The sequence below is a fragment of the Carassius auratus genome, chromosome 31 (genome assembly GCF_003368295.1).
Source record: "Carassius auratus strain Wakin chromosome 31, ASM336829v1, whole genome shotgun sequence".
Classification (NCBI taxonomy): Eukaryota; Metazoa; Chordata; class Actinopteri; order Cypriniformes; family Cyprinidae; genus Carassius; species Carassius auratus.
The window spans coordinates 26,711,574-26,736,211 of record NC_039273.1 but is presented as its reverse complement, the minus strand read 5'-3'; the positions used below and the strand labels follow the sequence as shown (position 1 = coordinate 26,736,211).

At 36.9% G+C, this 24,638-nt stretch overlaps 1 protein-coding gene and 1 pseudogene across 1 annotated transcript; both read left to right on the top strand.

Annotated features, from left to right (window-relative positions):
* Positions 1 to 14,915, top strand: LOC113051002 (thioredoxin reductase 1, cytoplasmic-like). Its single transcript, XM_026214570.1, has 16 exons — positions 1 to 310; positions 4,932 to 4,992; positions 6,141 to 6,250; positions 7,730 to 7,837; positions 8,557 to 8,629; positions 8,711 to 8,830; positions 8,990 to 9,132; positions 9,375 to 9,490; positions 9,772 to 9,997; positions 10,129 to 10,221; positions 11,371 to 11,447; positions 12,723 to 12,879; positions 13,011 to 13,118; positions 13,213 to 13,308; positions 13,597 to 13,731; positions 13,814 to 14,915. Exons 1-16 carry the CDS (start codon positions 194 to 196, stop codon positions 13,874 to 13,876), a joined length of 1,803 nt encoding a protein of 600 aa, XP_026070355.1. The 5' UTR covers positions 1 to 193; the 3' UTR covers positions 13,877 to 14,915.
* A 6,231-nt stretch (positions 14,916 to 21,146) lies between these two features.
* LOC113051145 (GTPase IMAP family member 4-like) lies at positions 21,147 to 22,612 on the top strand (annotated as a pseudogene).
* Positions 22,613 to 24,638: the final 2,026 nt, after the last annotated feature.

Genomic DNA, 24,638 nt, shown 5'->3' with positions numbered 1-24,638 from the left:
CGCGCTCCTGCGGCGGAGCGTCATTCGGCGGCTATCTCGAGATGACAGGAGTGTTTTTAGTCTAATTTATCATGGTATTTAATGTCACGTCATGAGTTAATGTTGACATAAAGTTTGATTTTAATCGTAATCATCGACTGAGGAGGAAGCGGAAGAGCGCGGAATATCGCCCCGTGATCGGTTATTGATCATCATGCCCCCCATCGAGAGTGACGCGGGACGCGCGCGGATCCGATCAAAGATCGAAGAGCTGATCGATTCTCATCAAGTACTGGTGTTCAGCAAGAGCTACTGTCCCTACTGCGTCAAGGTGAGGAACACGAGAGAAGTGTGTTTAGAGATCATCATTACATCCTCCTCAGAGACACAACTAACGTTCAGAGGAGTTTGTTGTTGTCATGTCAATACATTGATTGGAGCTAAGAAACAAACGGTGGAAAACATTTGTAAAAAAATAAATATATTTATATTTTCTTTGTATAGGACTCCACGACTAAAGTTATTTAAAAAAAAAATACACTAACGTTAGCGGTCAAAAGTTTGGGATCAGTAAGACCTTGTTTTTTTTAGAAACAAGTCTGTTCTGCATTTTATTTGATCCAAAACAAATTAAAAATTGTAATTTTGCAAAATTTTATTACAATATGAAATCATGGTGGCTATTTTAATAGCCTTTTAATATAATTTATTTCTGTGATGAATGACTTCCCTAACTCAATCCGAGCAGCTGAGTCCTTCTCTATCTTCAAGAATCGGCTTAAAACGCATCTCTTCCATCTTTATTTGACCCTCGAACTTTAACACTCACTAAAATCCCATGCTACGTGTACTGTGTTAACCTAACTGAGACTTGTTCTAGCACTTAAATATCATTGCTCTTTTTGTTGTTTTTGATTGCTTCCTCTCCTTATCTGTAAGTCGCTTTGGATAAAAGCATCTGCTAAATGAATAAATGTAAATGTAATGTAAATGATGCAATGCTGAATTTCCATCATCATTACTTCAGTATAAAGTGTCATATGATCCTTAAATCTTTTTTTGGAAATTGCGATTTTTCTGGATTCTTTGATAAAAAATAAAAAATAAAAAAAAGAACGCATTGACTCAAAATATAAGTCTTCTCTAACAATATAAGTCTTTGCTATCACTTCTTAACAATTTAACACATCCTTTCTGAATAAGAAAGAACAAAAATTTACTGACCCCAAACTTTTGAACTGTAGTGTATATTGTTACATATTGATTTACATTTTAAATCAATGCACTTCTTTTAAACTTTTTTTCCCCCCATCAAAAAAAATCCTGATAAAAAGTATCACCAGTTCTAAAAAGAAACCTGATTAAAATGAAGATTGAAGACATGTATGAAAGTTATGCCCAGTTTCGTTTAAATAATGTCATATTCAGATTCAAAACCCCATAACATTTTTCTAAGATGATTATTGGTGACGAACAATTAGAAAATTAGCCAGATTTAAATGATAATTACAAAACCTTGACATATCTAAATGTGATCAATATCAATCTCAGTCATATTTAAAGAGCAAGGAGAGGAAGTGTTTATGATCAAACCTCCTGAAAAGGCCCTGAATGTGCTCTGTACACGATATTAATCTGCGGAGGCAGAAATTCACTAAAATATAATATTCAGAAATCTGTATCTGGGTCCTAGGAAAATATGATTATGTGATCATGTGAAGTTGTGTTTCTATTGTTTTAAAACATTTTATTTCAAAATAACAATTGCTGGATTATTATTATTATTTTTTTTCCCCTAATAATTCCATACTTTTATGTTATTGTTTGTTAAACTTATTTCTTATTCTCTTTTTTGTTTTGTTTCATTGTTTTATGTTATAAAGTGCTTTGAGTTTCCTGTACAAATTAGAATTATTTGTGTTTGCATGTTTTTAGACTTGTTATATTTTGGGGAAGATTTGAGGAAATTTAACTTTATATTTAAAGATTAAAATGTGCACTATTTTTTTTTCTTTCATCATCTTAATGGCTAATATTAAATTGGCAGTGAAGAACTTGCAAAAACTACTTGTCATTGTCAGGTTCATGAAACATGCGTTTATATTCTATGGCATGACATAACTATAAATGTTCATTTTGTGATCGGCTAAAGACATGATCAGTTTGAATTAAAATGAAGTCTAGCGGTGTGAGAGATAATTTGAAGAAAATGCGTCTTTTGTGTTCAGAGTAATCAATAGTAAATGTTAGAGCCCGACCGATATGGATTTTTGGGGGCCGATGCCGATATTAACTTGAAAAGAGCCGATTTATAAGCCGATATTTTGATTTTGAAAATAAACTGGATATTAGACCCATTTCCTATAAGCTGCACTTACATAACATTCAATGGCAAAATATCTGCCTGTTCTATGTATGTGGGCTGTATAAACCATTTTCCAGAAGGGATTTATGTAAAAAAAGCCTTAGATTACGGTCTCAATCACTAAACAATTGCACATCAAAAGTATATATTTTTTAACGATCAAAAAACAGTCTGATTTTAAACATTTAACACTTTTACTTTCTTCCAGTTGAAGCTGATTTTAACAGTCTGTGTGTGTACTGTAAATAAATTATAATACTAAAGTTAAAGTTAAAGTATTTGCAGAAGTAGTCCCACACTTTTGCTGCTACATCATTCACCTTTTTCAGCCATCTGTAGGGCAGAAAGAGAGACATAGAAAGAATAAGCATGTGTATTAATAATATCACCATGTATCATTACTCATGTCATCATTAGAATTATAATAATAATAAACAGGGATCTCCTACATAGGCAAAAATGAGAAATATATATATATTTTTTTATTTGTCAAGCAATAGGTATTAACCTCCTTATATTTAACAATATTATTTCAACATTTTCCTGTTATGTCTGTAAAGCTGCTTTGAAACAATATGTAAGAAAAAAAAAGAAAAGAAAAAAGCGCTTGTTCAGCTCACATTTATTTACATGTCCCCTCTGATTTAATCATTACTGACGCACCTACTGTAGTTACTGTAACTACACTATATTTGCTCTCACAGACACATTCACAACGGACCCGTATATCTTCTCTTCTCTTTGTGCAGTCTGAATCCAAATGGTTAACGTTAGTGCCATGAACACACCGCTGTCAATTTTGAGAAGAACCACCTTCAAACAAGTTAATAGCAAGCATTTAAGGGGCCTGCTAAAAAGGAAGCTATATTAGCGTTAGAGTAACGTAACCAGCCTGAATTCACCTAATTGTTCCCTGGGCCTGAGGGTAGCCTCTTCTTCCTTGCTTCTCTCTTAATTCTCATCAGCAGGACTAGCGCTATCGCTCGCTTCTTACAACGGGACAGATACATGTTTGCTGCTGACCGAAAAGAGGAACAACAGACTATGAAAGAGCTCCCGCTAAAAGTTTTTAAAACTCCGCCTACGCCATAGCGCAGAGCAGGGCAAATCGCGTTGTATCTGTAGGGCAACGCTAAACCCAGCGGCCAAGCGCTGTGCATACCGCGTCCTGTGTGAAAGGCCCATTACGCGGTCATTATGTGGGAAACACACCGCAATAGAATAAGCACTAAACGCTAACTTTATAGTTCGACCTCTTATTAACGTTCGCGCTCTTCCACTGATAAACATGGTATTAGCTTTGTGGCTAATCTAATCTAATAGCAATGCATGAGCGGCTGTAAGTGATGCTGCAGAATATTTAGAAGTGATAATGATAGGACCGTTAACTAGAACTACCACACCGTTTTTATATACAGTGTATGAACTAAATCTACAATCATTTCAGATGAGGAACGACTGACTCACCTGGGTGGCTTGGCTGATCGCTTTCTTCTTTGTGGATTTCTGGCGCTGTTGCAACTCTGGAGCTGCAGACCGCCCTCTGGTGGGCAAACTATGCAACACTCATAACATGAGTGAAGAATATGAGACTGTTTCTCATGTTTCATCGGCCGTTATAAACGCCGATGCCGATTTAAATGCAATTAGCTCATATCGGCCGATAATATCGGCCGGCCGATATATCGGTCGGGCTCTAGTAAATGTAAGCAGAATGATGAATATGATGTGCTTGTGTAGAAAAGTAAACCAGCAGGTTGTGAATGATCAGGACAAGTATCTGTAGATAACCCTAGTTTCATCACGGCCTAAATGTTTTTCCTCCTGCAGTTTTGCGTTCACTGATCTGAATGTCTTGAGCACATCACGCTCCATTAACTTAAAGTTTGGTTTCTGTTGCTCAAGTACTTCAGAAGCTTTCTGTCAGATACTGATGACATGTCTTTGAAGAGCTGTAATGGATGTTTTTTCTGCTACAGTACTACAAAAGCCCCTTTCACACTGCACGTCGGACCCGCAATATTCCCGTAACATTGCCTGGTCGCCTTCTGTGTGAAAGCAACCACGTCCCGGAATTGATTACCGAATCGAACCCGGGTCGGGGACATAGTAACATTGTGGTAATCGATCCGGAACGAGCGCTGTGTGAACAAAAGCCAGATCTAATTCCGTATCAAAGTGATGACGCGCGTTATCGCGCGACTCTTTTACCGGCTGTTTTGAAGGAAGATCAACGTTCGCGATGAAGACATATGTGCAAACTGTAATGAAGCAGAGATCAGTTAGTTCCTCACTTTCCGCGCTGACGCAGAGACCGTTTGCTTGCTTCAGTTAAAGTATAACGTGCCAAGCTTTGTCGACTCGTACATTACACGTCACGCGCTGATGTCACGTGTCGTTACGGGATCTTCAGGGGTTGTGTGTGAAAGCACGCACATATACCGGGTCATCACTGCCAGTGTGAAAGTGCCAAATCTAGCGACCCGGGAACAATTACAGGAACACTTAACCTGTGTATTTGCCGGAATGGCAGTGTGAAAGGGGCTTAAATGATTGAAGACTTGTTCTCTTGTTTCTTTATTTCCAGGTGAAGGAGCTCTTTAAAGAGCTGAATGTCAAGTGTAATGCAGTAGAGCTGGATCTGATGGGTAAGAGCACAATAACTTTTTATCCTTTTGCATATCAGAGGAACAATCAAATTGCTTTTCTACTAAAGAGTGAAATGAAATGCATGCAGGCGTTCTGTTCCTCAGGTGATGCGAATAACAGCAGATTATTTCAGTATCTGTATTTTCACCATATCATGTACCTGGTGTCAGAGCTTGTTGATGTCAATCTTTATTTTTTAATTTGCAGGGAAAATCGGTTTTAAAATAGCTTTAGTTTCAATTAAAAATGAAAAAAAAAAACTTGCGTTGTTAATAGTTGTGTTAATAATCAAATTAAAATGAATCAAACTTAAAATTAGAGTGTTTTAAAAAAAAAAACATATATAAACTTTTTGAAGGTAAAACAACAGTTTTTTTTACAATGTAAATAAAAGCATTTTCTCTAGTGGCTTTGCACACTTGTATCTATCAGGACTAATTATCTTCAAATTATAAAACAAGCTTATTTGAGTCCTTATATTTTGTCAGTGATGGCTGATACCAGTTCTGAGATTACAGAATACTTTTTGTTGACTACATAATTAAATTAAATAAATCTTACTTCATTTGTTTTGCTGAGCATGCAATTGCATAACATGCATTTTTATGTGCTGCTCTTCCTGATATGAAAGCTTACTGATTATGCCTGTTATGTGCATGTGTTTCCACTTCAGCTAATATTATGTAACGTTCATGTTTAAGCGTATTGAGCTGAAATACTCTTGCTGTGGTCTCTGAACATTGCGCTGAAGCTCTTAAGTTAATGTTTAAGTGTTGGCCGTGACGGACGAGCTGCTGAGTCACTCCAACTTCAGCATTACTAACGTCTGAAATCATCTTCCTCTTCTTGCTTTCATTCACTCCTCTGTCGCCTCCTTCATGTCTCGCGCTCTCTTTATCTCGCTGTAAACGCACAGCTGTTCATCTCAGGGTAGTAGCATGACCCTTGATCGTGTATTCTCTGGCGAACAGCTTTAAAGCTGATTAGCTGCTGCTGTTCTGTCTGGAGCCAGACATTGCTTTCAGAAGCAGGCAAGCAGTGCCAGATCTGAACCTGATTGGTTTATTGGAGAGCTGCCCATGTGGTGTAGATGTGAAACGTGAGCGGTGAGACCACGACTGATCTGATCGTGTCTGATGTGTTTCAGAGGACGGGACCAACTACCAGGACTTGCTGCATGAGATGACGGGGCAGAAAACCGTCCCCAACGTCTTCATCAACAAGAAACACATCGGAGGCTGTGACAACACCATGAAGGTGCGGATTCATCCGACTGATCTCTGCATGTCAGGCCCTGTGAAATCAGTTTCTTTGTTTTTTACATTTTTTTTTTTTAATGAGTAAATTATATTTTATTAATCAAAAAACATGTCTAAAATCATGGAACATAACATTTAACATCAATTTATTAAGAAAGCAATACGCATCAAATTGTCAGCTAGATATTGTTGTAATATCCAATCAGGTCTTTGGTGAATCCCAGCCATAATAATAACAGTAGTGACCACTAAGATCCTTAAATCTGACGTTGTTTAAAATCTCTCACACACAAATTTTCAATCACATGCTGACACGTGAGATATTTCAGAGTTAAACTGACACATTTTAGAATGAAACCGAAAGTCCTGCCCTAAATGTTTTTTTTAGGCACGTTCTTAAAAATGTCTTAATTGAACCATGATCCTGTGTGTGAAACCAGTCCTTGATCTTCTACTACAACAATCATGAAAGGGTGTGTGAGGGTGAGGCTTTTACAGAACATCATCTCAGTCACGCATTGCTTATGACCATTTGTATTTTTTTATTTTAAATTAATAAAATTGTAATGCTTTCTTTTGATAACCAAAACATTTAAATACACAACAGAATTTCTGAGGGGGTAAAAAAATCATAAGGCTATGGTAAGAGCAAATAAATACATAAATAAAGTAGAATAATTAGACATGCTAAAACACATGAGAAATCAAAACATGAGAAAAAAAAATAAATTTTTAATAATATAAAATAATAATAATAAATCTGTAAAAATGTATTTTTATACATTTTGTCTTTCAAGATCTAATATGTAGATGCTTTAAATATATATATAAAAAAAACATTACAATTATTTTTTTTAATAATTAAATATTAATAATAAAACTGGTGTGTCAAGTAGTTTTTAAATAAGTAGCTTGAAAAAGCAAAGAGTGGTTTCAGTGTGTAACTGCAGGGCTTCAGTGATTAGTTTTTTTTTATTATTTAATTATTTAATGCTTTTTCATCCCTTATATCAAATCATTTTTAAACTTGTTCTCAACAGGCCTGTAGCCATCTAGGGATCTTAAGCTTAGTAACCTTTAAATTAGCAGACTCGAATCCTAAAATGATTAAGAGCAACTTCTCACACTATTTTAGTGTGTTTGTTTGTAGCCCCCATTAAAACACAGCGTTCTGCTCCCAGGATGCACTTAACCTGCTGTTTGCCACATTGCATTCAGAGCACTTTTTTATGAGGAGTTTTCCTCTGGAAACTTATTGACTGGTTTATTTGAGTATCTGTAAGTTATCTGTATTTGTATTGTGTGATCTTCAGTGCTGTTTCTATCACTAATGCATCTGTCTGTAGATCTGTCAGCTCTTTCAGTGAAAGGCCTTTGGTAATCGAGCTGAATGATGCTGAAGCGCCTCTTCATGATGTCTCTCATCAGCATTGTGTTCATGCTCCTGCTGATGATGGGTTTGTTGTTGTGGTAACAGGCTCACAAGGATGGTGACCTGCAGAAGCTGCTGGGAGAAAGCAGCGAAGCGTACGAGTATGATCTGATCGTCATCGGAGGTGGTTCTGGAGGTCTGGCCTGCTCAAAGGTGAGTTACATTACACTGAGCAGGAGATCAGTCATTTGTGATGCTGTTTAAACACTGTGTGTGTGTGTGTGTGTATATCCAGGTCAGTCGAGCCACTTTGTCATCTCAGATGCTTAAGTTGCATGAATCTGTTTTAGGCATTGGTGTTATTGCAATTATAAAATGTTTATATATGTTTTAGCTTATGACTTGCAAGAAGTTGAATATAAATTTAGGTAAAAATTAACTTGAGGCACTTCCACAAAGATGATTCTTTTTGTTTTTTAAATTTTTTGAATGCAATACCTAGTAATTAAACAGGAATACTTTTATGTACAAATATATTTGTATATCTTATACAGATTTTTTTTTTTTTGTATGATTTTTTTTTTTATATATATACATATATAATTTGGTAACTACATAAATAATTTCTTGGATGTTTTAGTTTTTAAATGATTCACAGAAATTAATCAAATAACGCTAATGACACAATGATTTTTTTTTTTTTTTAGTAAACTAAATGTCAAATAATACATATACAGGTGCATGTACTGCATATGTTGTTATCAAAGCAATCAAAATACTTAAGAAATACTTATACTAAAAGTGCATGTAAAACCTGATATAGACATGGAAAAATTTATTTAGCCAAACTATAGCAACCTTTAACGCACGAGGAGTTCTGTGGGTTTTGCACATGAATCTGATTTTAACGCTCCCCCTTCCTGTCCAAACAGGAAGCGGCTGCCTTGGGGAAGAAGGTCATGGTTCTGGATTATGTTGTTCCCACACCGAAGGGCACATCCTGGGGTAAGAACACCGCAATCAAAACCATGCAAGTATAATCCAAACTGAGGTCTAATAAGATGATAATAAGAGGTCTCCGTGCAGGTCTGGGTGGCACATGTGTGAACGTGGGCTGTATTCCCAAGAAACTGATGCATCAGACGGCTCTGCTGGGGACCGCCTTGGAGGACGCACGCAAGTTCGGCTGGGAGTTCAGTGATCAGGGTGAGTCCCTTGTTGATTTGAGTCGTCCGAATGCACAGGACGTTCGATCATTGTTACAAAATTCAGTGTGTTGCAAAGTTATTGCTTTCAAGATCTTCCCTTTCTTGGTTTTAAAGTAGATTTCTGTTGTTCTCCTCAAATGTTGTCTTTGTATTAAAGTGAGTCACAGCTGGGAGACGATGAGGAGTGCAGTGAATAACTACATCGGTTCACTGAACTGGGGCTACAGGGTTTCCCTACGAGACAAAAACGTCAATTACGTCAATGCCTACGCTGAGTTTGTGGAGCCGCACAAGATCAAGGCAAGTGTGTTCAGTTCCCAGCATGCATACAGTTCAGATGAAAGAAACGGGGGGAAAAAAAGAGGTCCAGGTGCATTGTGAACGCGACTGGAATCTCTTCTGTCTTAGAACGTATGAGTTAGATTTTATTTTTAGAGATAACTCTGTTGTAAAGAGTAATTCATTCCTTCATTTGGCAAATCATGCCTTGCATTGCACATCAGTTTGCCAAAGCCTTTTCAAAACCTTTCTCTTCCCAACAGGCCACAAACAAGCGCGGTAAAGAGATGTTCTACACTGCTGCTAAGTTTGTGCTGGCGACGGGAGAGAGACCTCGTTATCTGGGCGTCCCAGGAGACAGAGAGTACTGCATCACCAGGTGAGATCAGATAAACACCGCTGGACCTCCAGGGGCCTGGCTGATTTATTTACAGGATTAACTGATCTAAAGCTGATTCATTCTCAGTCACCAAGGGAAGGAAAGCGTGTTGAATAAGTCTTCATTCATCTTTTGTCTGATAAGGAAGTGTTTGGCAAGACTCAGTATATTGATTTTTCTCTTAGGCAATGTTTATGATGTTTAACTGTACGTCTGAACTTTTGTCTATATTTGAGGATTTGATTTGTGTCCTCCTCACCGGTTGTGTTTTTTCTTCGCAGCGATGACCTGTTCTCGTTGCCCTACTGTCCCGGGAAGACTCTGGTCATCGGGGCGTCGTATGTAGCTCTGGAGTGCGGGGGGTTTCTGGCCGGTTTGGGGCTGGACGTGACCATCATGGTGCGCTCCATTCTCCTGCGAGGATTCGATCAGGACATGGCCAACCGTGCGGGAGATCACATGGAGACACACGGGGTCAAATTCCTCAGGAAGTTTGTTCCTACCAAGGTTGGTGCATGTGTGCTGTTAAACATTACTGAAATATGAAATGATGCTTTATCTGTCGCAGCTGTGGTTAAGATCACGGCCTCTTTGCTCAGATCATGCTGGTGATAAACGATCATTATTGTTCTCTACAGATCGAGCAGCTGGAAGCTGGAAGTCCAGGTCGACTTAAAGTGACGGCCAAATCAACCGAGAGTGAAGAAGTCTTTGAAGGGGAATACAACACTGTGAGTGTCATTTCTGTTGCCAAAAAGTGGAATTCCTTTCAGTGCAGCCGGGTTTATCTTGTCTGCTGTCTTTGGCTGTGTTTCAAAACTGTAGAGCTGTTCTGAAGCAGACCTGAAAACAGCTCTGCACATATAGACGTCTTGATGGGAAATACAGGAGACTCCTGTCTCAAATATACTCACATTAGCTTGCACAAATATTGGGAAAAGAGAAATAAATGTGTATACAAACACAAAGTTTGGGGATCGGTGGAATGTTTATGAGCGGAGTCTCTTTTGATCACCAAAGCTGCGTTTATTTGATTAAACATAATGACATATTTTGAAATAATCTGACAAGTAAAAATATCAGTTTTCTGTGTGAATCTGTGTTAAAGTGTAATTTATTTCTGTGATGCACAGCTGTATTTTCAGCATCATTCCTCCAGTCTTCAGTGTCACATGATCTTCAGAAATCAGAATAATATGATGATTTACTGCTCAAGAAACATTTCTGATTAAAGAATCCTGAAAAATGAATCCGTTTCCACACAATTGTGATGAATAGAAAGTTCAAAAGAGCAGCATTTATTTGAAATGGAAATCCTTTCTATCATTATAAATGTCTTTACTGGCACTTATGAATAATTTAATGCATTCTTGACAAGTAAATAATTTCTCTTTCAAAAAAAAAAAAATATTTAAATTTTTTTTTTCTCAACATTTGAAGGCCACTGTCATTAATTGGTTCTTCACACATTTATTTTTAAGACTTTTAAGCCTAGTGTTTTTGTGTTAGAAGCCCATATTAAAGCATGAGGTCTTCATTTAAAAAGAAAAGAAGTTCACATCCTCTTTTCACACTTTTTACATTCACTTTGGTGAAATGAAGACGAAGAATGTTCACTGTGTTAGTGGATCATGTCATGCACTTGGAAAAAAAAGATTTCAAAGCAGTCATGTATTCTTCTTAAAGCATCAATTATTCAACACAAACCTTTCTTTGAGTTGTACTAAACTCCTCTGGCTGCTCTTAGATCCACTAAACAATGCTTTGCTCATTATTATGATTATTATTATGTGTTGTTTTCTCTGTAACTAGGGGAGGAGTCTGTGGTAATCAGCACTGTCACATTCCTTCAGTGTCTCTAATGCTGCTGTGTCTCTCAGGTGTTGATCGCAGTCGGTCGAGACGCCTGCACAGGAAAGATCGGTCTGGACAAAGCTGGAGTTAAAGTCAATGCCAAGTACGTCTGGTTTATTCTTCTAGTCCCTCCCTCCGTGTTGTTGTGTTCGCTCTGAGAGGGCGGGCTCCGGAGAGTCACGGTGAATCAGCAGAACTGACTCTGGGAACTGAGAAGTGCGTCCAGCGTCTGACCAGAGCACACATGAACTGTGTTAATACAGAGCACTGGGGCAGCATGACTTCAGCTGAATATTTTACCATTGACAGATGTGCTGAAGTGAGCTGTGTGTGGTTTGAGTCCGTCTGAATTCTCAAGAAGAATCATGTGATTCCATATGACCCACACAAATATGCAAGTGATGCATGGCTCTTTTATGGTTCCTCTGTATGAAATACTCCCTGAGCATTTATGATTTGAGATGCTGATTTAGTTGCTCATTTCAGTGTGTTTCTAACTGTACATTGAGAAGTCACTGTGCATTAGTTACAGTAACACTCAGTTTTCTCAGATTGCAGAAGTGAGCTGAAGTTGATGTAATGTGGCTGTTATATTACAAAGCATTTTTCGTTTCATTTTTCTACAGCATACTTGAAGGGGTTTATTTGGGCTTTAGACAAACTCAGCTTGAAGGTGCATTTGTGTCTTAAGTTGAAAAATGTAGGGGCACAATGATAAACTGTATTTAATAGTTGTGTAATTGTTTTTTAAGGCCAATCTTAAACTGTATAAACGGTGCACATTCAGACACACCATGAACGAAGCAGCAGCATATTTATGTTGAAATGTGCACCACTTATATTTTGCTAAATGAAATCATAGCCTCCATTTTTTTTTTTGATATTTAAGACTGTTTATGAAATGTTTAAATACTGAATTATGGACCCAGAAAAACTTAAAATTTTTAGTGCATTTAAAGAATCTTTCATAGAGATCTGCTTAATCTTGGCTTTCTGCACAAGTTTTATATACGTTTTTTATATATATATATATATATATTATGCTGTTTGGTTTGTATCTGTCACATGATCGCAGATGAAGCTGATTATTTTAAATATCACACCAACATTACTTTTTATGATCTTACACTTTAAAGCTCAGTTCAGGGCCTGATTTTTGACACTGTCTGCTTGATGCTTTTTTCAGTGAAAAAACATTGATGCAAATGCTTTGGTGCATTATGAGGAAAAATAAGTTGTAGAATATGGTCCTGCAGCTCAGAAAAATGACACATTTCACAACCAAATAAAACAGTGTGAAGGAAATGGAAGTAAACTGATTCAGAACCAAGTGCTGTCTCAAAGCTAACACTGAGTCGTTTTCTGTTCCTCCGTCCAGGAACGGGAAGATCCCGGTGAACGATGAGGAGCAGACCAGCGTTCCTCACATCTATGCCATTGGAGACATCCTGGAGGGGAAGTGGGAGCTGACTCCTGTGGCCATTCAGGCCGGGAAGCTTCTGGCTCGCCGACTGTTCGCTGGAGCGTCTCTGAAGGTCTGACACAGTCACTATTCCTGCCATTCCCATCAGATCTCTGTGTTATAAACGTTAGCGTAAGCTCTGTAAAAAGCAGTTGCTTTGCTGTGATCTCACCGTTCCTGTCTCCCTCTGTGTGTGTGTTTCAGTGTGATTATGTGAACGTTCCCACCACCGTCTTCACTCCGATGGAGTACGGCAGCTGTGGTTATCCCGAGGAGAAGGCCGTCGAGATCTACGGCCAGGAGAACCTCGAGGTGTGCGTTTGCAGACAGACCGGAAATATTAATGACCCGTGCTGATGATGACTGTGGTTTAGTGATGTTCTGGTGATTGTGTTTGTCTCTGCAGATCTATCACAGTCTGTTCTGGCCTCTGGAGTTCACCGTTCCCAACCGGGACAACAACCGGTGCTACGCCAAGATCATCTGCAATAAACTGGACAATGTAAGACATGCATAACCTCCACCATCCTGTGTGTGTGTGTGTGTGTGTGTGTGTGTGTGTGTGTGAGATCTAATGCCATCTGTTGGCTTGCATGATGCATATTTAGAAAATGCAGTGAATTTGGTTTTAAATCATGTACTAGTTCGTTTCAGAAGCTCATTTCTAGCAGGCAGTGACTGATTTCTATTAAGACGTGTTGTATGGATGATTTGCGTTTGATTGGATGCTACGCTCCCTGTCCTGGACCTTCAGGAGTATTAGCTGCTGTCTGTCTGTCTGTCTGTGCAGGATCGTGTGATCGGCTTCCACTATCTGGGTCCTAACGCTGGAGAGGTCACTCAGGGCTTCGGAGCCGCCATGAAATGTGGAATCACCAAAGACCAGCTGGACAACACCATCGGGATTCACCCGACGTGTGCCGAGGTGCGTTCCTACCATATATTACTGATATCTCATGCTCGTAGTGTTTTGAGTATAACATGTTCTCCCCCTCACTCTTTTCCAGATCTTCACCACCATGGAGGTCACCAAGAGCTCGGGCGGAGACATCACTCAGTCGGGCTGCTGAGGCTAAACCCTGCTCGTTTAACAGGCTGTCAGGACTAGTTTAATCTGGTTTATTCTAGTGATTTATCCATCTCCTCCTGGTCTCTTGAAATAATCTCAGGTCATCAGAAGGCTTTTGTCTCACTGTTGTTCCTCATAAATGTCACCCTTTACAAACCATGTGATCGTTTCGCTGGAAGAGTGCACGTTGTGGGCGGAGCCTGGGAGCAGCAGTAAGAGGCGGGGCTTCACTTGTTAAGAGACCAGTGATTGGAGGAGATGATGATGATTGACAGCCTGTTAGACAGCGGGGTTACTCTGCTTTAACTGATTGTCCGAGTCAGAAATGTCCCAGATGTGTCTGTGCTTTACACTATTTTTATTTTATTTTTCTTGCACATGCACGTTTGGTGCTCTGTGACGTTTTAACCCTTTCCCTACGCTCAGTGGCGGGTTACGACTGATGTTTTCTGCACTTGGACTTTAAAGTGATAAACACTTATCGACTACACTGATCTTTGGCCTTTGGCTCACGAGGGCCACATACTACTTTCATTTCTTTTGGTTTAGGAGTCTATTTTTCTATATTTAATAGTATTTTGTCATCAGCTGCTCTGCAGGGCGTTATCTTTCCACCTCAGGATCATATTAAGACAGATTTCACTTCCTTCTGTCATGATTTTCTGATGTAGTGACGAATAACTGAGACGTGATCGAAGCGCGAACCAAAAGCAGCATATGTAGATTTAAACGAAGAACAAGAAGCACTTAGAAATATAAATAATGTGTATGTTCATATTTTTATAAATATGTCACTGCATTACATGTATGTGTATGAAGGTTTCATTCAAATATAAATGCATGTCTGTTTGAGTTTTGCTGTTTATTTGCTCTGTGGATTATTTTATCCTTTCCTCTATCATTCACTCTCTTCTGCTTTCTAAGGATTGTGGGTCAAAGTTATTTTACTGTCACTCAGCGCCTGATGAATGTACAATATTTCCATAGTATCTGTTCAGATTCTGTTCATGAACTTTAATAAACTATGTACACTACTTTAATTTGTGCAGTAATGAATCTCATTATCACTGTTTAACTATAACATTAATGTGTTCTGCTGCTCGACAGGGAAAGCAGTGCAATAAAAAGAAGCCCAATGCCAGAATATGATGGACTTTTGTGTAGTGTTTAATGAGTTACTGCAATATATAGTTTCCAGAGTATTAATTTATCAGCAACATTAAAAAGCAGCTTCGATCAGATTTACCAGGGTTTCCGTGGGGTCTTAAATGAAGTTGTATGAGATTTAAGTGCTTAAAAAGTTTTAAATTGTACAAGAAAGTCTTAATTAGGATTTCAAGAGGTCTTACATTTGGGGACGAATATGTCTGAATGTGATGATTAAAATAGTTATGATTGTATTAATAAACACGAGTGCTGCACATTTGTTCTGCTGTTATCAGGGAAACTGTGATATTCTACCAAACGCTCCACCTGCTGCAATGAAAGCATTTTTAATAAAACTTGTTTTGTTCTGAGTTCAGAACGATGTAAAAATCCACCCAAGTTTTTACCCTGCACACACTTTAAATGTGTGAACCGGTGGATCGATAAGAAGACAATGCATTATAAAAATCAAGACATATGGTGTGTGCAATATATATGCTCTGCGATAAAATAAACATTTTACAATTTTCTAAAGCAAGCATGATTACAAATGTAATATTGATTTTATACAACAGTTAAATAAACAAGTGGTTAATATTAAGAGATTATGGTTTAGACACCATATTTACTGTTTTTGCTCTACTTCAACAACAAATAAATAAATTAAATCATTTCAATGAATCAACCGTTTAAATGATTCGGTTCAGTCGTAATGACTCTCTTATTAACAGTGAAAGTGACTTTTAAATTAACATTTAAGGTCTCTTCATTTTTTTTTTTTTTTTTTTATAATTTCAAACATCAGTTTTCAATATTTTATGTTTAAAGTATCAAACCATTATTTATGCATTTATAACTGCAGGTTAAAGTATTTAATGTCCCTCATGGCTGCATTAAACCGTGTGTAAATGAATCTAAATGACTCTTCTAATGCAGCTTCTGTGTTTCCTCTGCATTGCAAAGATCAATTCTGTTGATGCTGATTTAATTTGTTTGGTAAAAACCCAAATGCAAGAATCTGACTTAAAAGATGTGCACGTGTTTAGAAAAAAAAATACTTAAGGGTAAAAATACCCATAAAACCTGCTGAAAATTATTCATTTCTATCACTGCTGTGAACTGTGGTCCTTAAGATACCAGCACAACAACACACAGCAAAATATCATCTAATTATCGTTATCCATAAAGTCCCAGAATATTTTGGAGATATCTTTTTTTTTTTTTTTTTTTTTTTTAGCAATATTGCTAATTAATTTTATTCAATTGATATAAAAATGTATTGATAATAATTGTTTAAATTAATATATTAATTAATACTTTTGACTTCAAAGGCTAAAATGTAAAGTTTATCATTTTATAAAAAGCTTTGTTTTTGTGAAAACTTGTATCTGAACTGTAAATTATGCTTTTTACAGTAATTGTATGGTATTTTATATGGTACTATAGACATTGCCCTACCCCGCTCATATAGTATTAACTGTATATGTTCAGATCTTAAAAAGGGTCTTAACAAGTTTTTAATTTGAGCTTATACATCCTACAGAAACCCTGTTTAATGAAAATAAAGATAGTGTCATTAAATTAACTTCATGTAACATTTTTGTAAGTCTTTCTAGAGTCTCTAATTTTTAAAGTAGGTTTACTTGCGGCTTTTGTGAGAGTCTCAGACTCCAGTTTCCATCTCACCCTGCTGCTTTAAGATATTTTTAGATGATTGTATTAGGAATGAGATAAATACAGTTCAGAAACACTGACAGTAAATGGATCCGGGGAGAGAGGCAGGAGCTGATTGGCTGAAATTACGTTATAAACAGGAAAGGTCTAAAGCTTTATTTCCTCTAAAATCAATCAGTTGTTATGGACAGAACAATACTGGGTCACTACTAATGCAGGGTGTTCACTTCCTAGTGTTCTCTTGATTCAGTGCATGTATCAGACTAAAGCTGAATTCAGTTCAGACAGCTCGTCCTTTTGATGAGCTCAGATGAATATTTATATTCACACACACACACACACATGCAATGTTGAATAAAACCTTCAATTCCTGGACAGCACACCTGCTCCTGTGAAGTGCAGCGCATTCATCTGAGACAAAGAGAGTAGAGACCGAATGATGAGAAAGTGCCTCATGTCCATGCATTTCATTGAGTGAGTGAATAACACAGACTAATGGATCAAACACGCCTGTGTGTGTGTGTGTGTGTGTGTGTGTGTGTGTGTGTGAAGGAGAGAGTTACAGGTGTCTCTTTCTGTTTGATCTGATATAATGCTGTTCTTATTCAGCTGGCTGGGAACTGATTTGTAGAAGTTTTCTTTAAAAATACATAAATATGTGTAGTTTAAAATACATTGGTTTCTAAACTGAATTAATGAAGAGAAGCAACCTCATATCAATATAAATCATGTGTAATGTGACTGCAGATTTTCTGTTGGTGAATAGAAAGTAAGTCCAGGATGCAAGCGGACTGGTGTCAGACGTGTGTAAATACTGTGGTTGTGAAACGAAGGTGATTCAGCGGTGAGTGAGTTCTCCTGACATCATGTGTCTGAGAAACCTCATTAACTGAGGGATCAATACACACTCGGTCACAGTGAGTTGGCACTTTAGTTAAACTTGTTATAAACCTTATACCATTAAGATTTGAGATTATGATTTTAATAATAGATTGGGGAAAGAAAAGAGAAACTTAAAATATAGGATACTACTAGTTTAAAAAAGACTTTTATCAAGCTGTTTGTAACTATGATAGTGATTTAAAGGTTAACCATTTCACATATTTATCTATGTATTAATTATGCATGTAATTTTTTTGGGGGGATAAAATTCCTATCTTCCCATTAGTAATAAGGTTTATATATATACATATACAATTCTGTGAAAATCTTATTTAAATATTAAAGACATTGTACGTTGTGTTCGTTTCAGGACATGGATTGCACATTAACTTCATATCTTCAGAACATTTCTTAAACATTTCTCAAGAGCTAGGAAAGAAAATAAGTTCCTCTTAATCCAAACCAAACACAGAATGTGAGTAAATCCTCAGCAGGAGAAAAACCGCATTGAAGATGGACCTGATGCACCTCCTGCTGGACAACAGCGGCATTACACACCACACACGCTGAGGCTTATTTTATTATTATTATTATTATTATTATTATTATTATTATTATTATTATTATTATTATTTAATTCATGGTTTATTTAATTATTATAATGTGTTTCATCATTATTATTATTATTGTATTATTATATATATTTATTTATCTGCTTATTATATTTGATTTTTAAAATAATGTTAATCATGAAAAACTTATTTGAAGCAGTTTTTTCCCCTTTTTATAATACATTTAGTATAAACATTTAGTGTATATATATATATATTACTATTATATTATTATTATTATTATTTATTTATTTCTTGTTCAGAAAGAGCGTCTATATAAAACTGCTACAGAATCCACTGTTTTATGATACATTTTTTTTTATAAATTAATGCAAGCTAGGTGAGAGAATAAAACTGCATTTAGCGGAGCGCCGCCTGTCGGTCTGATGTGTGTCGCACATGACGAGGCTTCATCGGCTTCTCCTCTGGATTGCTTTCTAATGTTAAACTGACTTCCGGTTAATGTCATTCTCTTGAATCATTTCGCCCGTTCAGAGTCACGTGAGCTGTGCAGAGCAGAGTTATCAATGATCAGTTTAATAAAATGATCAGATGGTCGGGTTTAATCTCTGTCAGGATGCAGCTGTTGAGTCAGAAAAAGCGAACAGAGCGCATCTGAAGGTACAAAATCATACACAAAATAATAATATCAGAGCCACTTTAATATTCTAAGAAATATTAGGTAGTATGTTTGCACCCTTTTATGTTTAAATACATGTGATGCAAAAAGATAAACAACACCTTAGAAATCCTTTAGAAATTGTTATATTTGTACACACAAATTGATTTATCGTTTCTATATTTTCTCTTTGCATAGTTTTCATATTTGCATTAGTTTTATCATATATATTGTAGTCAGTTAGGCTATTAATTACTTATTTGGTACTTGGTTCAAAACTAATTTAAAAAACAAATTTCAACTGCTTTTCTCACATTTATGCATTTATTTTTTTATGGGCTCATATTAATTCACATACAGACTACAAGTGCTTTTATAAGTTTATTTTTAATAATTCACACAGCAGGCCTATTGTGGTAACCTGTGAAAATATGAAACAATAATAGATAAAAAAAATCTATAAAAGCACTTTTCAACATACGTTCCAGCAACTTGATGCTAAAAGCAATCACGTCTATGTTATACAGTAATTAGAGGCCACTGAGGTCACTCTCTTAGGAAGGTACACAAGCTTCTCTGAGAAATTTCACTTTAAAAGGACAGTTCATCCTAAAAATGTAAATTCAGTCACCACTTACAAGCCTGTTAGAGACATTCAAGAGTATGCAGCATCAAAGATATGAGATAGAAGAGATCTGCACTGAATAACAGCTTGTTGCATTCAAAGTATTATTCATGTATTTGGGTCTGTTCTTCACAGAAAGTGGCTGTATGACTTCCAAGAACATGGAATATAGTGCATGATATTTTTGATAATTGCATAAGATATTTCATCTCTTAAGACATGAATGACATCATCACAGATGGGATGCATCGGCCCGTGGTGTATGGGATCGGTACAGCGAAGCTCTTTCATTGTGAAGAGACTTCAGCACGAATGTGATGTGAATTGAATATAATGATAAAAAAGTACAGGGTGCAGAACAATTATTAAAAAACTGTAAATAGACACATTTTTGATGTCTTCACCAGTTTCACACAGCAACAGCGGCTTTTTTGTAGGTTTGCATAATTTGTCCAAAAATTGTGTGATTAAATATCAATGTTTTATTCCTGGCATCTAGCTGCTGTCTTATTTGCTCATTAAATATTCATTTTGGGAGCTGTAAATACAGTATGTTGTGATCCTTTGAGGAGGAATAAAAGTATTACAACATGTTGTTTTGTTTATTTAAACCTTTATATGATTATAACAATGAATGGAAACTTTTAAATAAACTCTAAGCTAAATATATTCAACACTTTCAAGGGTCCACAATCGGACTGATGGAAATTAGTGCAAGCAGAAAACAAGACTATATACAGTATGGCTATTCTTTAAAGTGCATAGAAGGATTCAGTGTGTGTTTTCGTTTTTTCATGTTAATTTGTTAATTATTTAAGTGGATTTTTTTTAGTGTAGGCATATTTATTTATTTTTTATTTTTTTAGTTATATTATTTTATCCCCCTAAGTGCTGATGGGGTGTGACTTGTTTGTATTTTTAATGGGTCACAGACACTCATCCATTCTACTGTTATTTTATTTTCATACTAATTGAATATTTTAATCTTATCTGTTAATGTTCAGATAATGAGCAGTTGTTGCTGGTCAGGAAAATTAATGCGTAGGCTACTTATAATTTTTTTTTGTTCACCTGATTAATTTTATCCACAGTTATAATACTTATCTGTTCATTTGTACTGTATATAATATACTCAAGTAGCAAGCAAGTGTCCACTGAATCCATTCCAACAGCTGTTAACCTGCCTCATAGTGTACATATATGAAGTTGCTTTAACAAATAAAACAAACATGGCAGAAAACAGAAAAACAACCTAGCAAATGCGAGGTAGGTAGATACAATATAAAAGTTTGCTCTATGTTTGATATGTTTTCTGTGCTTGCTTGTACAAAAAGCTTTTTAAGTATATTCTGCTGTTTCATCAGCACTTCAGCATAGGCTTACCGGAGCTAAACTAAAAAAAAAAAAAATAACGTATGAAAATCTTTAAGTGGTTGTGTTCCTCTTTTTGTCTTGAAACCACCTGTTGATATTATAATGTTAATTTTGCATAATAATTTATGACAGAATCAAGTGAAACATTGGAAATGTAGGCTGTGCATGAAAGGATTCAGACTCTAAAACATTGTAAATTAACAGCAATATATTTGGAACCTTTCCTGTACCTTTACTTAATTACAAACTCAAATATTTGAGCAATCGTTATGATGTTCACCTTAATATTTTTTTTTTTATATAATTTCACTGGAGAAATCATACCACAGTTGAACATGCTCAAGTGCTACAAAATTAGTGTTACATCTTCTGTGATGAGGCAATGTTTAATGGTTGTAAAACTGCAATATAAACTGTCTGTTATTAAGTGAAACCTGTAGCACAGCCGAACCGTCTGTGTGTTTCTTGTTATCAGTTTCTAAGAACATGTTGTAAAGTGCTGCACATACTGTGATCATGACTACTATATCTCCTCAGGGTGAGTCAGTTTATCTGTGTGTGGTTTCCAACGATGACAACATTTTGATTATTAAAAAAACATCATTAATTTGATTCCCATTTGATCTTTAAAGGAGGTTCGGAGCTCAGAATTGTGATCTTAGGAAATGATGAAGAGAATAAAGTGGTCAAATCAGTCCTAAACTGTGAGAATCTGACAGGAGTGGAAGTTGGTCTCTGTACTTTACACCAGGGGGAACAAACAGGAAGGAAGATCAGTGTTGTGGAAGCACCAGGATGGGACAGACTCAGACCAGACAGGATAAAAGATGAAATTGTCAGAAGCGTGTAGCTTTGTCCTCCAGGACCTCACGCTCTGCTTCTGGTCATACCAGTGAAAACTCCCTCTGGAGATCCTTCTGTAGGTGAAATTAATGCATCAGAGATGCACATGAGGTTACTGTCAGATCGCGTCTGGAAACACACCATCGTGGTGTTTGCTTGTGATGATGGAGTGGAAGACCAAACAATCCAAAAACACATTCACAGCGCAGAGAAAATCCTGGAAAAGTGTGGAAGACGATCCCAGAAAAGCACTTGTGAACCTCCCTCTCAGATTCATGATCTTCTTAAGAAGATATACAGCCTGGTGGAGCAAAATCATGGTGGTTTCTTCATACCACAAGCTTACTATGAACTGATCGAACAGAAGACACAAGAAGCATCTGAGACTGAGCTCAGGAAGAGACGTGGAAGTATGGACAGTCCTCCTAGCTGTGAGTTTTATTCCACAAAAGCCACAGCCGTTCTCACTTTCAGGCTACTTGAGCACTGATCCATTGTTATTTTCTTTTACAGATAACAAAGACACAGGAGATTCAGAGAAGAAAGAATCTGTAGAGACTCCCAAACCTTCGGAAGACAAGCCAAAAATCACCATGGACTTCAAAGCAATATCGTTGATACTGTTTTTTGCATTCGGAGCAGTTCTTGGAGCAGTTGCTGGAGCTGAAAGCGGAGTCTCAGGGGCTTGCTCTGGATTAGTGTTTGGTGTCGTCCTAGCAGTTTTACTTGCAAGTTTCATCGTGTACATTTATACTCACATTTATTCAAGTGCATATCCAAAGCAACCTACACAAAGCTCATCATAAGCAACTCAATCATAAGCAGCTGTAAAGTTGATCAAATGCCAGCTATAGCTCAAACATACATGTTCCAACAGCGTATTTTTTTTACTATTTTTAAGCAATGGATTTACATAGTGCCTTGTGTATATATAATTTCTTGAAAACTGTGAAGGATAATTTGCGCAAGACTAGAGCCCCTTTCACACTGCCATTCCGGCAAATACACGTGTAAAGTGTTCCTGCAATTGTTCCCGGGTCGCTAGATTTTGCTCTTTCACACTGCCAGTGATTACCCGGGATATGTGCGTGCTTTCACACACAACCCGTAAAGATCCCGTAACAGCACGTGACATCAGCGCGTGACGTGTAATGTACAAGTCGAAAACATTAGGCACGTTATACTTTCACTGAAGCAAGCAAACGATCTCGGCGTCAGCGCGGAAAGTGAGGAACAAACTGATCTCTGCTTCATTACAGTTTGCACATATGTTTCCGTCGTGAACATTGATCTTCCTTCAAAACAGCCGGTAAAAGAGTCGCGCGATAATGCACGTCATCACTTCGACACGGCATTAGATCTGGCTTTTGTTCACACAGCGCTCGTCTCGGGTCGAACCCCGCAATGTTACTAGGTCCCGACCCGGGTTCAATGCCAGAATCAATCCCGGGACGTGTTTGCTTTCACACAGAAGGCGACCCGGCAATGTTCCAGCAATATGCTGGGTCAGACGTGCAGTGTGAAAGGGGCTTAGGAGACATACTGTAGACTTGAGAGAGAGAGAAAAAATGGTAGATCAGAATGGTAGACTCGCTAAATATATGCACAAACCCAAAAACAAATCACCTGGTTCACTTACCAGGTGATTTGTTGCTTTCGAACACATCAGCATGCTTCAATATATTAAACAAAAGAGAACTGGAGCGCTGCTGGAATCCCTTGTATCCTCTGGTGCTCTTGGAAGGGTTAAATATAGAAAAAGAGTTTGGAAAAAAATCCAAGTCCAGGCACTCAATAGGATGCAAAAGTTAAAAAGCCTTTAATGGTTGGGCTAAAGCATTAAAACACCAACGCGTATCGGCCCATTGGCCTTCATCAGGGTGTTGGTGAACACCCTGATGAAGGCCAATGGGCCGATACGCGTTGGTGTTTTAATGCTTTAGCCCAACCATTAAAGGCTTTTTAACTTTTGCATCCTATTGAGTGCCTGGACTTGGATTTTTTTCCAAACTCTTTTTCCATGCTTCAATATATTTTGAATTTGTCAAAAGGCTTTAAATGACTTTACAGCATGCACTATGTAAATAAACTTCATTTAGACTTAGGAAATGCGACACGTTGCTTCCCGGAAATACGCGAGCTAGTGGTGTGAAATCACAGGACCTGCACTGGTGAGTTTTTACACGTTTAATTCAGCAGATAACTTTAACAGGTTAAAGTATGTGAAGAGTTTCGGTGTGACAACCTGAACTCAATCTTAAGCTGTTTTAAATAATGCGTCTAATTCTTGTGTAATATAAATCCACATTAGTTACTTACATCTATGTACAGAAGAGTACTGTAGAAAAAGGTTTCTGTAATGATTTACAATAAAGAGTTAAATACAAACATAACGTGAAGTGAGTAATACCATGTAATAAAAAGATGATGAAAAGTGTGTAAAAGACAGTGACCGTTACTCTGCAGCAGCTCAAATTCATTTATAATTAAGTTACATCAAAATATTAATGATTTTGAAAATGAATTTTCCACACTGCAGTATCATATAAAACATATTATTGAAGGTGTATTAAAATAGAGAAAACCCTGCCTAGTGATCTGTCAGTAATGGATGTGGTGTGTTTATGTGGTTTGTATTGTGTTTACAGTCATGGCCAAAAGTATCGGCACCCTTGGTAAATATGATCAAGTTGAAAAAATATGTTTGGAAATTTGTCGTTTCTTTGTCTCAAAGAATTTTCTGGCCCCTGAAGGATGTTGTACAACATTATTGCACAGTTGCATCCAAAAGTAACACCCATTAACAAGCTTGCATTTCTATAGTTTATTTTAATGCCTTTTGAATTAGTTCCAGAAATATATATATATATATATTTGTATATTTACATAATTAACTGAATAGGCATTTCTTTATAAATCAGTGTGTTGTTATGAAATGGCATACCTTTTTGTGTGGAAGAAACATTAATACAGGCTCGAGAAGATTTCA

Bases quoted from the DNA above. Each gene is read 5' to 3' on its own strand.
- LOC113051002 (XM_026214570.1), top strand. From the start codon at position 194: ATGCCCCCCATCGAGAGTGACGCGGGACGCGCGCGGATCCGATCAAAG. The intron at 6,251-7,729 runs GTGCGGATTCAT...TTGTGGTAACAG, and splicing joins GCTGTGACAACACCATGAAG to GCTCACAAGGATGGTGACCT. The intron at 7,838-8,556 runs GTGAGTTACATT...CTGTCCAAACAG, and splicing joins GAGGTCTGGCCTGCTCAAAG to GAAGCGGCTGCCTTGGGGAA.